The sequence below is a fragment of the Hesperophylax consimilis genome, chromosome 10, assembly GCF_061612785.1.
Source record: "Hesperophylax consimilis isolate HC1 chromosome 10, BYU_Hcon_1.0, whole genome shotgun sequence".
NCBI lineage: Eukaryota > Metazoa > Arthropoda > Insecta > Trichoptera > Limnephilidae > Hesperophylax > Hesperophylax consimilis.
This window is the reverse complement of record NC_142845.1, coordinates 36091907-36111121: the sequence shown is the minus strand read 5'-3', so window position 1 is coordinate 36111121 and position 19215 is coordinate 36091907. Positions and strand designations below refer to the sequence as shown.

The 19215-nt window shown below is 34.2% G+C and overlaps 1 protein-coding gene across 2 annotated transcripts in view; it reads right to left on the bottom strand.

The window, feature by feature from the left end:
• LOC149420702 (matrix metalloproteinase-2-like) overlaps positions 1–19215 on the bottom strand; it is a 701246-nt gene that overhangs the window by 15783 nt on the left and 666248 nt on the right. For both annotated transcript variants that reach the window (XM_089636894.1, XM_089636895.1), the window contains exon 6: positions 9538–9683. In XM_089636894.1, coding sequence (XP_089493020.1) covers positions 9538–9683 — 146 coding nt within the window. The remainder of the gene's footprint in view (positions 1–9537; positions 9684–19215) is intronic.

The window sequence follows — 19215 nt, the reverse complement described above, 5'->3', positions numbered from 1 at the left end:
CAAACACGTAATTATTAAAACTGTATTAAAAGAAACTGTTGTTGATCAACACAACACAAATACATTACTTGCAACATTTATACATAAATATGTCAACATCCTGTGTTGAAAATGACACACAATCTAAAATTATTAAAAGTGTAACCTGTTGTTGATAAACCCAGCAGGAGTATAACACCCGCCTCAAGATTCCCTCCAAAGACGGAAGAAAACATGTTTAAAACTGAGCAGCACGTAATTTATTATAATAATAACATTTTCCAACCGCACAACGAGAATATTAATATCAATGAAGATGTTACATCCGCGACTTTGTTGTTTCAAACTTTTTCTTCTTAAACTTTTTACTTTATATTACGTATTTCACTTTTTAAAAGTAATTTATACGGAAAAGCATGGTGAAAATGCACAAAATGCTTTTGAAACATGGCATAAAATATCGAGAAAAATCTCTGAAAAACACAAATAATTTTTGTGTTTTTGTTCCTTCTTCCGTCGAAATTACACGATTAGAAAACGTCGATTTTCACTTCACGTATTTGGCCTTCGCAAAAACACAACAAGTATTAATGTAGTATTTATTTAACATTTGTTAAAAACGTCAAGTAATAGAAAATGAATTCACGATGATATTTTGACAATTTTCGCGCACGTTTTGACTGCGAGCAGATTTTCCGCGCTGGTTTATTTTCGTATTTGGAATGGGAAAAAGGTCACGTGGCCAGGAAAACTCGGAGTATTCATAGAACGAACTTAATGTTTAATTATATTATTCTCAAAACAGCACAATAAAGTAAAACCGCCCCGTCGTAAGGCGTTAACAAATCCAAAGTAAAAATATTACATTTTATTCTCATACCGATGAAATTATTGACACTAACGATGACATCAATAGTGATGAATCAAACTTTTTCTTTTTCATATTTGGCGACAAATAAAGTAAGGTAAATAGAATTTCATCAGTGTTAAAATATTATTATAAACGAGAGTTGAGCGGTTTTGAGCCGCAAAAAATGCTTACAAAGAAATTTACGATTTTATTGAAAAAAAAGAAGTAGGTACTTAATAATAGGTAAGTTTTTAGATTCTCACGGCCAAAAGCATTTTTGTTGTTTGTTTTTGGGGTGTTATGCCGTGTTGCGCTAACTCCTTCTTTAGCCGACGTTTCGGACAGCGTTGCAGTGTCCATCATCTGCCCTGATGATGGACACTGCAACGCTGTCCGAAACGTCGGCTAAAGAAGGAGTTAGCGCAACACGGCATAACACCCCAAAAACAAACAACAAAAATACTTAATAATACCCTTTTTCTGAAAAAGTAGGGACTAGTACAGCCACTCCACAGAAACCGAAAATCCCTAGAGATGTGCTCTACACCAATCTAAACACGATAGTTGCGAATTTACATAACACCATTTGGCTCTTTCACCTCTTTGAAGAATTTAGATGTTGGAAAATGTTGATTAATTTCATTAAAAGTGAGGAAAAATCAGGTTTATTTCTGGCAAACGGGCACGCCCACAACACACTCTATCCTAGTGCCCCCAGACAACATATTCGTTACAACATAATAACTTTTAGTGCCCCCAGACAACGTATTCGATACAATACACTAACTCTTAGTGCCCCCAGACAACACATTCGTTGCAACATTAGTATTAGTGCTCCCAGACAACATATTTCTTGCAGTATAATTCTTAGTGACCCCAGTCACTATATTCGCTACAACACAATAACCCTTGGTGTCCCCAGACAACAAATTCATTAAAACACAATAACTCTTAGTGCCCCTGGACAACATATTCGTTACATCATAATAACTCTTAGTGCCCCCAGACATCACATTCGTTATAACACAATAACTCTTAGTGCCCCAGGCAAATTATTCGATACAATACACCAACTCTTAGTGCCCCAAGACAACATATTCCTTTCAGTATAATAATTCTAAGTGCCCCCAGTCACTATATTCGTTACACCACACTAACCCTTAGTGCTCCCAGATAACATATTCTTTACAACATAATAAACCATACTGTCCCCAGATAACACATTCATTACAATTCAATAACTCTTAGTGCCCCCAGGCAAATTATTGGTTACAACACAATAACTCTTAGTGCCCCAGGCAAATTATTCGATACAATATACCAACTCTTAGTGCCCCAAGACAACATATTCCTTTCAGTATAATAATTCTAAGTGCCCTCAGTCACTATATTCGTTACACCACACTAACCCTTAGTGCTCCCAGATAACATATTCTTTACAACATAATAAACCATACTGTCCCCAGATAACACATTCATTACAACTCAATAACTCTTAGTGCCCCCAGGCAAATTATTGGTTACAACACAGTACCTAACTCTTAGTGCCCCCAGGCAAATTATTGGTTACAACACAGTACCTAACTCTTAGTGCCCCCAGGCAAATTATTGGTTACAACACAGTACCTAACTCTTAGTGCCCCAGGCAAATTATTCGATACAATACACCAACTCTTAGTGCCCCAAGACAACATATTCCTTTCAGTATAATAATTCTAAGTGCCCCCAGTCACTATATTCGTTACACCACACTAACCCTTAGTGCTCCCAGATAACATATTCTTTACAACATAATAAACCATACTGTCCCCAGATAACACATTCATTACAACTCAATAACTCTTAGTGCCCCCCATACAACTTATTCGTTAAAACAAAAATAGTTACATTAATATTTAATGCAAAATAATTCTGTTGGTAAGGATAATTTTTGAATTCTCGTAGGTACAGTTCCCAAATGACTTACTTAGAAAAACGTTGAAATCTCATAGAATAAAAAGAAAAAAATATTTTTTGAATATCCGTTCAATCTTTGGAATTATTCGATTTTCCGATGGAAGGCGCCTAATTTCATTATTATTTTCCGGCGCGATCGTAAAAGGGATTTTCTTTTAAAATTTGATCCCAAGAAAGAAATTAATTCCTTTGCCACGCGGAGGGCAGGGGTGAACTTAGTGTTATGGACCGAAATGTTTAGGTATCAACATTATTAACCACTTTCTATCAGAAACTGTGTGAAAACTTCGCTAAACAACTGCTTCCACTTATCTCGGTTTCAAGCATTACGTTAAAAAAATATGTCACCACGGAAAAAGAGTCCCAACTCGAGAGCCTAATGTCAAAAAACGCTATCTACAAAAAACATACAAATAATTATAGTTATTATTATATAATCCTAGTAGATAGCGTTGTCTGACATTAGGCTCTCGATTATTGTCCGAAGCCAGTGGAACTATGGTATCTCAATAAGAATATTTTGTGAGGCTAAGAAGGTTGGTAAATCAGATTTAGTCACTAAACAAAGCTAAAGCCATTTCAGACAACGTTTCGATGTTGAATGGTGGTCTCTCACCAGGGCGATACTGACGGTATCCTACACTATGCATACTTGTTGCAATTATTGTAAATAGATGAAAGAAAAATGTGTTAATCTAATTTTCTCTTAAATACATAAATAGGGATGTGCAAAAAAACGTTTTGCATTATTTTTCAGGAAACAATTCTTGTTTAAGTCCACCCCAGGCAAAGTAGTAATCCGTCTTATATCTACTGCTCTTGTTATAATTAATTAAATTAAGGTTGCATGTGTTCGTTGGAGTGTTCGTGTTAATTATGACATAGAAAATTGCATATTAAAGAAGAAGAAAAAAAGGATTAACTCTTTTAATAGCGATTCCTGAAAAAGCAACCGACTGCCCCGATACAAAGGACTGCGGACTGTGGCATTCCCAAACTGGGAAATTTCTGAAACTTAACTCATCAGGCTAATTTGTTCGGTTTTGCGAACAAACAGCTGTTACAAGAAAAAAAATACACTTTATGTTAAAATCTAGAAGTTAACCAAAGAATAATTAAAATGTGCACCTGTATGAAACCGAAGGTTCCGACTGCACTAAGAGAAAAAAATATGAAACTTTGTGATTTGTCTATAAATTATTTTTATATTAAACGACAAAAATTGAGGTGACAAAAATATTTATAATGCATTTGTCTAATAAAATTGAGGTGACAGTAATATTTATAATGCATTTGTCTAATAAAATTGAGGTGACAGTAATATTTATAATGAATTTGTCTAATAAAATTGAGGTGACAGTAATATTTATAATGCATTTGTCTAATAAAATTGAGGTGACAGTAATATTTATAATGCATTTGTCTAATAAAATTGATGTGAAAATAATATTTTTAATGCATTTGTCTAATAAAATTGAGGTGACAGTAATATTTATAATGCATTTGTCTAATAAAATGTGTGTTTTTTAGGTTATCTGTAATTTTATTTCAGCGTTTCGACGAAAAAATAAACGAGCCATTTTTTAAATTTAAAAAAATTAAATTTGTCAGCTAATTTCATCATCTTTTAACAAAAATTGGTTTTCATAAACGTTGAGATATATTTTGGATTTGTTAAATGCACTCAGGTTCTCCGACCTTCTTACAGTGACTTTAAGAAATAAAATGGTCAATATGCCAGAGGCCTTAAGAGAGAGTTAAGTTAGAGGGGTTAAGGTAGTAGGGGTTGGCGAGACGACGAGGAACAGTGTCTTTCAGATTTGGTTATTAAATTAATATAAATTCCATTTCAAGGGATAATCAATGGTGCTCTAGCATCATATATACTGAGATTTTAACACCTTGAAAAGCAAGGAAAGTAGAGCGTATTCAAATAATTGTTTTATTTATTTCAAACTAATAATTTTGAATATATAGGTTAGGTGTAAATAAAATCATATAAATAAGTCGTCTAAATGTGGTATAACTACAGTTAGATAAAGTCTTGAAGGCTGAAACAGCTGTTAACAGTTGTAAAACAATAAAAATTAAAATAATTACGATCGAAATTAATAATAATATTATTAATTTTGATTTCTTTAAATAAATCAAATGGAGTTCTATGAATTCTATTAAAAAAACTTTGGCCGCTTTTCCAAAACTTGCGACCCATAGATTGCAGATCCTCATAGTATCACGTAATCCAAAATCTATAACTGCAGTCGAAGTTTAATGGAAATATCGGAAAATGAAAGCGCTTTGAATAGAAGCGTTCTAAGTGGGAAATATACTCGGATTAGAATTCAATTATTACCTTTACTTATTACGAGTGTCAGTGGAATAAAGACGATTTTTTACATTGATTTTTCTATTGAAAAATAGAGGGAATTGGAGAATGACTATTGACTATTATTATAAGATGTAACAGGACGTATCAGACAGACTTAAAAAAACTAATGTGGACTTAAAAAGGAAATATTCATTTGCTCGAAGGGGACTTATATTTCATACATCACTTTGCTGACATTGTAAAGGTGTCCGGATTTATGGGGTGAAGTATGTCCAGATCTTGGCGGCGAATGTGTCTGACCATCAACTGCTTTGCGGGCCAGATAGCGAGAGATCGGTTGAGGGAGATCCTTTGACCTCTCTAGCCAGACTCTCTTGACCAGTGCCGCAGTGGGAGGGATGGATTCACACTAGACACACTGACCCCTAGATGCCTTCTAACTAATTATCCGTATATTAATTTAAATAACATACCTATATATATCCGAGGATACGTTTTTAAGTTCGCGGAATGGGTAGGTAGGAGATTAGTTGGGGTGTCGCTGAATTAGGTACTAATTGAACAACTCATTTTTAGTATAAATACCGGGTTTTATCGTAATTAGGTCATTAGTCTTTGAGCTATCGTCGACCAAACAAGTCAATCGAGGGGAGAATTGTGAATATGGAGAAAATCGAGTTCCGCGCTGGTATAAAATTCCTTACCAAGCAAGGAAAATCATACTTGAAGAGATGTCATCAGTTTACGGGGACGCTTGTCCAAGTAAAACTATAATTTACAAGTGACATACCCTCTTTAAACAAGGCAGGGAGTCGCTTGAAGACGACCCACAGCCAGGAAGGCCTATCGAGGTGAACACTCCGGAAATTATTCAAAAAGTCAATATATTCACCGTAACTGTTGCTCCAGCCTCATTTTAGAAAAAGTAAGGTCCAATGACTCCGCCGGACCATAAACCGCACCAAACAGTCACACGTTGAAGATAGAGAGGCTTTTCAACAATAACTCTTGGGTTTTCCGAGCCCCAGATGCGATAATTTTGCTTGTTGACGAAGCCACCGAGGTGGAAATGGGCCTCATCACTCAAGATGATTTGCATTTGATTCACTCAAGTGAATTTTAATAATTTCAATGCATTGTTGAAGCGTGTATCGTTCCATTTTTATTAATGGCGTAGTTTCTACTTGTCAAATGTCAAAAAATGACAGCTCTAAAAGTAACATCTACCGAAATAGCGGGCTATTCAAAATAACACCTCTTATTGGAAAACCCTAGAACAAATCACTTATATCATCGCGGTAAAGGTCAGCATCTGTTTCACTATTAAGCAAAATTTTAGTTACTTTTGAAAATTTATTGCTAGAAGTGCATTGCTATCGCCACTGACTTTTGACTTAATGCCTTTTGGTGTTAGCCCATTTAGTCCGCGCTTTGTCTCTCTTACACACTTGCCTGATAATATCGTATATTGCCATCTCATTTATATTTCACGAGGATGATGAAACACAAATTTATATTGAAAAATTAAGGCCTGATTGGCCAGACTTTTGTATTACGAAATACGCCCATAGAGCATTTGATTTAACCCATTGATCACTTTCCCAACAAAAAGCGGCGAAATTACCTAAACGGGCCGATAAGGCTTAAGGTCGGCTGGCAAACGGTGCGAACGGCCGCTGCTTCCGGTTGGCCGGCCGCCATGACAGATAAACGCCACAGGAAGGTGATAAGCAGATAAGGCGGGAAAATATTATCCCGAATGGAAACATTCAAACAATCCTAAAAATATACATAGTATTTAATACACAAATATATATGGCAAAACAGCTGGACTGACCCAGTACTGGTAACTTTCCGAACTGACAATAGAGGGCTAGATAGGTACCTACCTAATAATATCTATCACTAGACTATTTTTTATAGAGCCTTTTTGGTAAATATCACCTCAAGGGGTACCCAACGTAATAAATAAAAATTACGTATATTCTCCACTCCTTAGTAACTACGAGTATCTTCAAGAAGCCGAAACAATATAATTCCGTAAAATAATTCAGTGCTTTACCAAACACTTTCAAAATCATTTTCATAACCGGCTAATAACGAATATCTTATGACTTAAATAGTGTTTAACTAACTAAATAACCATCGCGCCGTTTCCCCGCAAAAAAACTCGGTCTTGGCACAAACTTCTTGCTTCATTCAAATTCGTACATCGTCTCATACATACTCTTCGATTATTCTGACTCCTTGGCCGAACGCAAGGGTCTGATTCACTTGATCGAGCCATTACTTCCTAAGGCTTCTTCTACCATTCACAGTTTCATCATATTACACCCTCCTCCTTCTCATCCGTCTCCTTACACCCCTTTTTTCGTTCATTCGCTCTACATGCCTAAACCGTCTGAGCGTCCTTTTCATAATCTTACTCATTACGCTTACATCAGCCTTGCATTCTTTGCCACACATATATGCCTCAGGGATTTCATTTCTACAGCATTCAGCCTACTTTCATCCTTCCTTACCCCCATACATAAGTTTAGGTACCAGCACTCCATAGTGAACTGATAGCTTCGCTTCTTTGGGCAGTTTTTTTATAGCGTCAATCGCGTTCCGTCTTCCATTAAGAGTTACCGGCATTTACTTACCGGATTGTCTTAATATGTTTTCATCCTTGTCCTTTCTTAAATAATAAGATTTTATATAAGTCCCATTTGCTAAAAACTGAATTTCACCCTATCTGTCTTTATTATCTATCTACTTTGCTTCTTCTTTTGAATAATGATTAATGATTAGTTATGGTTCAAATATTGTTACAATATACTGTCAAATTACCCATCTGGTAACACATCTAATACATATTTTTTCTTTAATTTTGAAATATTTTGTGTTTGTATGTAGAATTACTTTATGTTTGTGATTACTCTTATGTTTGCTTCACTCAAATGTAAATTGTTAACCTCGATACAGGCTTAGTCCTAGTGAGGTTGATTTTTATGTGAAAATAAGTGTTTTATGTATAGTGAGATGCAATAATTAAATAAATTTACTCATACACCTGCTCTAATTCTCTATTCACCATTCACAACTATATTGCACACTATTTTCGGACTCTCTCTTTTAAACACCAAGACTTAAGACTTACTCTTCGACTTACTATAGTATTCAAGTCACTATAAAACAATTAACTCAAATCAGTCATCACTAAAAAGGAGAATACCAAATTTTTAACAATAAAAGCCTCACGTTTTTGATTTTCTAGTAAATCGGTTACCAAAAATATAAATAAATCACTTTAAACGACATACAAACAAAAATTGGGTAGGGGAAAAAACATATAAATAAGTCGTCTCAGTGTGGCCTAACGCCAAAACAGCTGTCGCAATAAAAAAACTAAAATACTTGCAGACATTAACGATATTAAATTTGATGTAACTACTTACTTTAAAATTTTAAAAAACCTCAAGTGGCCTGTCAGGATTAAGACATAAAGGTCCAAATAAGGTTAGTAAATATTGAGGTATAGTGTAATATTCGTCCTAATAATCCCTGTGATGATGAAAACATAATGTAATAATCATCTTTATAAAGTTAGTTAAATATTGAGGCATAATTGTATGGTTTTAAAAAAATACTGATTTAATTTTTTCCGTCATTTTCATAATATTGTGTAAACAAAAACCTAGCTAACAATCACTTTGTAAACTGCCATCTCAACACAGGCGTTTCACACCTAGTGAGATAGGCAATACGTAATGACTGTAATTAAATGTAATATTAAAATATTGAAATAATAAAAATGTGATGGACTTCATAATAAGGTATATAACGTAATGTTACTCCTAATAAACCCTGTAAGGTTTAAGCTATAATGTAATGTTCGTCGAAATAAGGTTAGTAAAGACTGAGGTATATTGTAATGTGCGTCCTAATAAGTGTTGTAATTATGGAGGTATAATGTAATGTTCGTTTTTATAAGGTTAGATAATGATTGAAGTATAATGTGATGCTCGTCCTATTAGGTAAATAAAGATAGAGGTATGATGTAATGTTCATCCAAATAACCACTGAAGCGACCACGCGAAATAAATAATTTTGCCTCGATTGCTCGAGATATCCAGACGATCATTTTTCTTAATTTTTCGCCAAAATTAAAAAAAACATAACATAGAATTTTTACATGGAGTCATACAAACGTGTTATGATGCTATATAGCCAAAGAGTTAACCTGTATTTTACCGTTTGTTTCATTTTTGCAGGCGATAATTTGCAATTTTTTGTCAATAAAGCAATCGGAGGCATTTAAATTGGCGCATTTAGATTACCAAAAGCAATCCAGTGGCTAAGCTAAATAAAGATTGAGGTATAATCTAATGTTCGTCCTAATAAGCCTTGTGAGGATGAGGGTATAATGCAATATTCATACCGTCTTCCTCTTCCTTGGGGTCGTGCAGAAGCCAGATCTCCTCATCGTCGAAGTGCGCGTCCCCCCCGCGGCCGCTGCCCGGGAAGAAGGCGTGCGCCAGGATTTGTCCGCGCCCGTCAAACGGGTAGTTGTCATCGTGATATCTCCTGCAATAACAAATACACACACCACACACCATTAGCACAACGGAATGCCATAAGGGTTCAATACAACAAAAACGCTTACAAAACCATTGTTTCGGCTACCGAGGCCTTGCAGTGCCAGCGGAATGTTTACATCATGTAGGGTAAATTGTTTATTTTAGAGATAAAGATGCTTTTCGCTTTTCAGATGAGTGGTTGAATAAGAAACAAAATACACAAAAATGGGGTGCGACGTAGGTAGTATCTCTACACCCCGTTGCTTTTTTTTAAGTGAAAACTTTTTTCGTTCGTTACTGAGCAAAAATAATGTATTTCTGCTCAGCTTACTTTTTAGAGCACCTCAAGATCTACACGACGAAGTACAGATAATATATATACACGCCACTTGGCGCCACAACCCTTGGGCCACAAGCCATATTTTAATTTCGGCGACAGCAAAAGCGTTTCATCGGTGACTGGCGGAAACGTAGTATGGGCTTTTTAAACGTTTTCACACCTAAAACAAATATTTATAAATTCTACAAGAGCCCCCTTGGGTGAACCGATGATATTATGTACCCAACTATAATGGACCATCCTTAAAAAAAAAAATTAAAATCAAATTTCGGTTGTCTATGATGCGCGCTAATTATTCTTTCGAGAAATTATTCCTGCGTGAAATTTGGTGCGATGAATTAAAATTATTGGAATTGTATTGAATTTAAATGTTTTTTTCAAAATTGGAACCGCTTGTGTGAAGAGTTCAGACGGGCGATAAAGTAGGTACCTACCTTTAATATAATATTTTAATAGAAAATTATTTTAACTTTCAAATTCAAAATTAGAATTATAATATTACATGATTTTTCACAATATAAAATAACAGCGATGAAATCCGAAAAGGTGTGAATATTTTTTGTGAATGGAAATACTTACCATCGACGCGAAACCCTTAAAATCTATAACAAGGTTGTGATCTAAAATAAACCAAGAAAAATGACATATATCAGTGAGATATCTGCGATATTTGTCACAGGAATGCTCACTAAGATTTAATGTAATACCACTTCCAGCGTCACGTGACACCGCTTGCGCTTGTTATTGCCTGGCTCGTAGCGCCCAGCGCCCAACATCGGGTGTCAGGTTGAAATTACACAGACGAAAATTTCACGTGATAAAATTACGCAGCTAAAATTACACGCGGAACAAATTTAGCATGTTTAAATAATTTGTTTTATTGACGTCTTGTAAGCTTTTACACCCAATTGCAATAATTTAAAAAGGAAACAGTTTAACAAATTTGTAAGAAGTAGGTATGCGGAAACTCACTTGCGCCATTTTAAAAGGTGGCAATAATTTTTTAGAATGTTTAAATTGTGGGTAAAATCAGTTTCAAATGCATTGGGAAAAAAGTTAGGTTTGAGCGTTGTACTCCGAATACTCTGAACACCTTATTTAGAGTGTTGACGCGTGTTTGAAATTATTAACAACTAACTGTGAAGATCCTGGTTTTTCGAAATTAGACGTTTTCCTCTTATTTCGAACGTCAAGTGTGCAAAATTTCATCAACAAGTATCAAAATGCTGCTTTAAGGGCTTGGAAAAGGGGATGGGGTGGTTTTTCGAAATACCATATAGTATATATACAGATAAAGACCATACTGAAAGTACCCACTATAACGCCGTCGATATAAATTTTCAATAGTTTTGATGTAGGTACCAAATGTAAAACAAATATATTATTGAAACTATTCAAAAATACTGAATCCTCTACAATACCGCGTATTCACTAAACAAGGTCAAATCACAATGACATAAAAAAATATTCCAGGTCGTAAAACCAAATTCGGGCAAAGAAATTATATTAATTTTGCGACGAAACTCCACAATATCCTTCCCCCTGATATGAAGCTAATAGAAAATTTGAATTATTACAAATCAAGAATAAAAATCTGGCTGAAAGAGATTAAAGAAAAAACTCTGAACAAAGCATTAAAAATGGCACAGAAAACTAATAAAACAGAAATGAATAACTCTAGTCTCGCCTCAGACAGGAATAGAACTTACTATACATATATTTAACATCATATTTTGCACATACAATGTTTAAATAGTCGCTATAGTAAAAAAAAAAAATAGTGACGATCTTCCTGTTTTGAAGGTCAAGTGAGAAAAATTTCATCAATCTCGGAATAAAACTGTAGATTTGATTGAAAAAACAAACCCACGCCATTTCTTTACATAGATATTTTCATTTCTTTCTTTTTAATTTATTTAATTTCTTAAAATCTCATTTTTGCTTCTTCTTTCCTTAGATTAAATTTCTGCCAACTCGGAAATTATAATTTATAAGAAAAAGTGTTTGTCTCTATCCTACGTATATGGTTAATAAACAATTTACAAAAAAGAGGAAAAATAATGTTTGATAAATTGAACATTCTCAGCTAGAGGAATTTGTTTCTAATTTGTGTGTGGTGATTTTAAAACTGTCTCGATCGTTTCACTATTCATCGTGTTTTTTTCATTTAGTGTTTTTTTTCAAAATGAAATTTCACCCCTGTGTAATATTGCAGTGTAATTTCATCATGTCACACCCTTGAAGTGCCCAGTCGCCGCACCCGGTATCACGTTACTCCCACGACCGACGTACTCCGTAGATGCCGATTCATTTCACTGATCTGTAACCTCCCATAAGAATCTAGCAAGAAAAGTAGATTCTTATAGGAGCTCAACATGGCTCCATTATCCGACTTATTATTACTATCAACCGATTATTGTATGGAGTATTGTAGCGGGTGAAGATCGTACACAATAATACTCTTAGGTGATCTATGTACTGGTATTTATTGTGGAGCTGCTTGTAACAAAAGAGGGACAATCCTAGTATGCATCGCCTTTTATAGCATCTCGCAAGCATGCTATCTCGCTCGCACTTTCACACACATTCATACGGACATCACAGGAACACAATACAAAATGTAACATTCTTCTGCAATTCATACACAACCAACTATCAGACACACTCACCAACCAATAGGATGCATAATCTGGGCAACAAGTTTGGGAGTACTATTGATATATTTACTGACTCAGTTTGTAGAACTACGCGTAATCTATACCGGTACTTTGATAAATCCTACAAATTATAGTAGCGTTTTAATGTAGTTTTATTGGTGTGTATTATATGTAGTATTGTTCTAGTTTCTATTTTTTATGTTGCTGTTACATGTTTTACTAATATTGTTTCAATCTTAAATTTATCAGTTTAACGTTATTTCATGCTATAAAAAACTTTGTGAATAATATTCGATAGCTTACTTGGTACATTCTGTACTTATAATCCATATAAAAATCCAGCTGGGCGTAAAACTAAAAAAAATATGGTCTCTGAAATGAAAAGTCCCAGTAATACATGGGACAGAAAAACGAAACAAATCTTTCGAAAAGACCAGCCCTCTGCAGCAACTCCAGATCTTTAGAATGTGATATTTACTGATAACCTAACTGCAAATACCATAGATATGTACCCACCTTACTTTTCCCAATGCTAAATCATTCGAAAGGCACTGTTCCTAAAATTATGTGCACGATCTCGGATGAATTAATAGAGGAATATAAGTTACTGAGACAACGTGCGTGGTTTCACTGAACTGAGTCCAGTGGACATACTTTAACGGGCCGCGCATATAGCTATTTCATTCATACACACGTATTATTTGAATGGCTATCTTTTTTATGAAGGTGCAGTATATTCTGGCCGATAAATATGAATATAACGTGACATTGTTCACACGGATAATATGAGTATTGATAATTTATTAAGAATTTATTAGAATTATTGGTAATCTGGTTAAAAACAATTTTTAGGAAATTCGTAATAATATCGGAACACATGTTCATTCACCTGCGTTTATCTTGATAAAATTTAATGACGAAATGCGAAAATTTTAGGATTTTTATGTAAACGTGTTCCGACATCGTGACAAAACATTGGTACATAACTGACAGTTTATCAGGAAACCTATCAATTCATAAGGGCCTGCAATCGCGTTTTTAACCGGCTTACGAATAATTTGAAGAAATTCTTAATAAATTCGCAATATTTTTAATCAGTAATTGAAATTCGTAATAATATCGGAACACATGTTCATTCACCTGCGTTTATCTTGATAAAATTTAATGACGAAATGCGAAAATTTTAGGATTTTTATGTAAACGTGTTCCGACATCGTGACAAAACATTGGTACATAACTGACAGTTTATCAGGAAACCTATCAATTCATAAGGTCCTGCAATCGCGTTTTTAACCGGCTTACGAATAATTTGAAGAAATTCTTAATAAATTCGCAATATTTTTAATTAGTAATTATTCTTCATTCACGATAGATAGATCCACCCAGAAAGGGTAACCTGATGCGAAGATTGATAGACAAATGATAAAAATTACAAATGATTAGTTTGCTCGATATCTATACCGTTTTTATAGATATCTGATCGTCGGACGTGATACAGTCACTATACTATCTGTATTCTGAAGGCCAGAGGCTATTTATAGGCAACATCCAGTGCAGTTAAAAGGCTCGGTTTCGAGTTCCCCGCAAAGCCATAAACATATCTGATGTCTGATAGGCAGTGGCCGCAATCGTATCCATAATGCAAGGAGTCAGGATACAAGACCCAGGATTCAGTACGGATGGCAGGAGATAATGCGCTAGGAAGGAGAAACTATCAAATTCTGTATTTTGTTACTCGCTTCTGAAACTACTGTACCACCCATTAAAGCGATGCCATACGTAGTAATACAAAATCATGTGTTTTTGGTTTGAAAATTTGGTCGCCTAGAAATGTTTCAGATGCTTTAATTAAATACTGCGATTAGAATACATCTTGGCCTATGAAATAATCGAGTATTTTTAGATAAGTCTTTTTATAAGCCCAGAAAAAAATTATGTAAAGGCCTCTGAAAACTGCTTTAAAGTTCAAAATCTCTTACTTACGAACCCATTTTCGGTTATAATTTTATTGTATAATGTGGTAAATTAAGTTATTTATAAAATGATCGAAAAAAAATTAAATTTTTAAGCCTGAACATCCACAAAATAAAATAAAAGGCACTTTTGGGTCATGTTTTTTTCTTGCATAAATCAAAACAGGCGGATGGTGTTAAGCGGGAATTTAAACCTTATCGCTATCTACGTAAGGGTTGTTATTGATAGCGGCTCAATTTAAAATACTACACGACGTAGTGCATCGCCTTAACTTTAATAACAACTTCGAAAACTTCTATTCTTCCCAACTTTTGTTTTGTTTGTTTTTTTTTTTAATTGTATTTAAATTAGCTGACGGGTTGACGCGACAGTGTTTTATATTTTGGTTAATTACGCACTTCTCTTTTGAAGATTGTTTTAACTATTTTTTTTTTTAAATATTAATCGTATACGATTTGTATTATTTAATTTATACCTGTAATAATTAGGCAAAAAAGGAAAAACTAGACAAGAGAATCGACGAAATGTTAAAGTAAGTTTTAATGGTAGAAATAATTTTCAATCTTTCAATCTTCGGGTCGCCACGAAGTCCACCAAATCTGTGGTTTGTCTGTGTGACTTCACTAGTCACAGAAAGCTTACGTTTTATTTTAACGTGCATGTGTATTTTGAATGGCAGCGTCGAGAGTCGCAACGTTTTTTGATTGTTAAGTTTAACCGCTTTTAATATTGAAGAACACCGGGTTCTCTTAACTCTTCACTACTGTTATTGTACTCCACCAAAGTGCAAAAATATATCCGTGACCGCACCTGATAAACAATGTATCAGTGTTCCAAAATCTGCATTACTACGAAGAAAATGTAACCAATACGAACAATGCTCTTTTATCTCTTAGGTCAACTGCATTTTATTGTTGGAATAATTTTAGTGCAAGCACAATAGTTTCATTTAGGCGATATTATAATTATTATTGTAGAAAGCAATCACTTTGTGGTTTGACATATTTAATAAAATAAAATACTTTTTGTTTTAAAACCACGAGTTTTTAATATTTTTTAGAACGGACCGGTTTCGCTTTACTCAAGCATCTTCAGGGTACAAATTATTACTGTATTAATTACTATTCTGTAGTAATAATTTGTACCCTGAAGATGCTTTAGTAAAGCGAAACCGGTCGGTTCTAAAAATTATTAAAAACTCATGGTTTTAAAACAAAAGTATTTTATTTTATTAGACATTATAAATGTTTGCCACAAATTTAACCTATATGATACTTTTATGTTTGATTACACATGTGTTCCAACTGCATATTTTCTTATTAAAATTTATGTTAATTTCTAGAATTTTCCCTTAGAATTATTATAATCAACAATGATACAAATTACGTAAACAGATTAATATTGTGATTTAATTTCGCTTAACTAATTTCCACACTCACATTAAAATTGCTATTATAAAACACTTATAACCATTATTACTTTTCTAAAATATAAATTATTATAGGCGCCTAAATTAAGTTTCAGTTATGTCAACACTGTTAAACAACAATGAAAATTGGTAAGATTTTTTAAAAATAAATACTAATTCAAAATACCAAAACAGAATGAAATGTGATTATTGACTCGTGACGTCAGAATCAACAGATTTAGTGGTGCCACGAAATGGGGAGTTTTAATGTGATGGTGTTTTATTCATTTTCTAATCACAGTTAATAAATTCTACGTATACCATGTATATTATATTATATGAATATAATAAAACTTGTATATTCATAATCAGAGTTTGTTGATGATATATTTTTTTAAAGACTTAACATTTTTTCAGTAGAATTCCTTATTACGTATATATACTATTAATTACAGGGTGTAAAAAATTCTTCATCGCAAGATTGATATTTAAAATATGACGTGTAATTATTTTTCGATTTTAATATGGTTAATATTTAAAAAAATGACATGTAATCATTACTTGATTTCGTGGAGTTTACGTGCGGAGCTTTCGACATTCCCTCCGCGGTTTTTATTGCAATTCGCGAGGCGTGCGCGCCGCTTCCGTCACAAATAGTTTAGGAAATACTTTGCCAAACGATCGCTTGTAAATTGCTCGTAAGTTCAATTCTAAACCGATAACGACCGCCATCGTAAAGCGGGGACATCACCGCGCGGCCAATGGGCGCGGGACCCTCGATTCCTATCCCGTGTTGGGTGCGGATTACGCGAGATTTCTCCATTCCGCCAAACCAGACACGCGTTCCAAAACTAAAGAAGCAATATAAAGAACCCGCTAAAAAGGTAAAAATAAAACAAATAATGTTAAACACTTTTTTGTAAATTTTTTGAGCTTTTTTACTCGATGGTGAGTTTTCCTACGGTGCTGTATTTTGATGTGGGGTTCGTCGGGACGAGCTATGAGGGTCAATCAGTATGCCGTCGACGTTTTGGACATCCGTTAGGGCGAGACCGGCTTATGTCTCAGGACTTATAGAGGGTCCCTCCCACGAGAAAACACTGCCGAAGAAAAACTATAAATATAGCTGAGATTCACGAAGAACAAAAAAAACCCGCCGCGAAAATTAGAAAAAGAGCAAAAAGTCCCAGTCGCGAAATTACTGAGGAAATATGCTTTTATATTTTACATTGCAACTTTTTAAGATGGGATTTTCTGTTTTAAGCCAACTGGGCTAGTCTATCATTTTCGACGATGAAATATGCTGAGAAATATCACTGTATACACTCGTGTGTACAGATTTAAAAGTCAACGTGGTGCGAAATAAATAAATTATAAAAGGTTCGATTCACCGACGCCATTGTATTTTTATATCAATAAACTGTAAAGCAAACTAAGCCTTTTAGTCACACCGTGAGGAAAAAATATAATGTTAGAGATTTTGTCTAAACCTACCGGAAGACAGAAAAAATGGTTAATGTATTAAATCTTATATGGAAATTTTTGTAAAATTTGATTTAAGCCCCATTTATACCATATTTCTCTTTCCTAAAAAATATATGTTATTTTGGAAGATAAAATCTACACATTTGTAAAGCTGAAACGGCAATTATATGAATTTCCCTAGACAGAAAAAAGTACCGAAAATTATTAAAAACAAAATTTCTTCTGTAATGCATTTCGTTGGTATAAAAAATCACAGTGTATCTTTAAATGCAATTTAGACGTTCAGTAGATTTTTGCTCTATTTTAAACGAGTCGTATTATTAAATATTTTCACAATTTTAGCTTAATTATTATAGTTTTTTAACATTCGTGTTTACTTATCTCCTTTTCAAACCATCTTCTTCTTCGTTTTGAATGCTTACTATCGAGTCGTAAACGAAAAACTGACAAACTTGCTTGATTTATTTAACTTCGCGATTTTACGTCAGGATTCCAGGAACCGTTACAGTCGAATCGTTTTATTGCACGAAAAAATATTCATATGAAGAAATACTCCGATAGAAATTGGATGTGTCCATATTCCAAAGGTAAGCTACTTTTTTCCTTATTTTTTAACATTATTTTGATAAAATATTTACAAATATCGAAATTCTCCTTTGTTACAGATTAAAATCATGCCTGACCTGTTTGGGGCTTAGTAGTTGAATGATTTAATGTAAACTATTGAATCAGTTTCCTTTCAATCGCCATAAATCACACTTCTTAGACATCAAGATAAGATATGATAATTACGGTCGATTTACACTATGCTTTTTTTGTCCAGTTTCCTCATGGGGCGTCTTTTTTTGTGAATTAGGGATGAAAACAAGGACGAGTTCTGTTTTGGTATCTATTTTCGTACAGATTAAAATGGCCGACATTATTTGATGTTACTTTTGAAGCTGTCATTTTTTGACATTTGACAAGTAGAAACTACGCCATTAATAAAAATGGAACTATACACGCTTCAACAACGCATTGAAATTATTAAAATTCACTTGAGTGAATCAAATGCAAATCATCTTGAGTGATGAGGCCCATTTCCACCTCGGTGGATTCGTCAACAAGCAAAATTGTCGCATCTGGGGCTCGGAAAACCCAAGAGTTATTGTTGAAAAGCCTATTTATCCTCGACGTGTGACTGTTTGGTGCGGTTTATGGTCGGGCGGAGTAATTGGACCTTACTTTTTCGAAAATGAGGCTGGAGCAACAGTTACGGTGAATGGATTGCGCTATCGAGAGATGATTAATGATTTTTTATGGCCGAAATTGAATGGTTTTGATCTGGACAACGTTTAATTTCAACAAGACGGCGCTACGTGCCACAGAAGCAACGAAACCATTGATTTTTTACGATTGAATATCAAAATAACACCTCTTATTGGAAAACCCTGTACATCATGTGAAAATGTAGCATGTTTATTTGGTTTTATGTTTAAAAGATTGATGAAAGACTATATATAATATGTGTATATTATTGGATGTAAACGTGTACCACCGTTCAGTATTTTGGATTGCGTTAATGCGAATTGAGCGTGTATTTTTGATGATCTGTTGACGGCAACGGCAAAGGAAAATGACATATGCTCACATGGGACCTATGATTATGTTCAAGATGTTGCCACTGTTTTAAGAT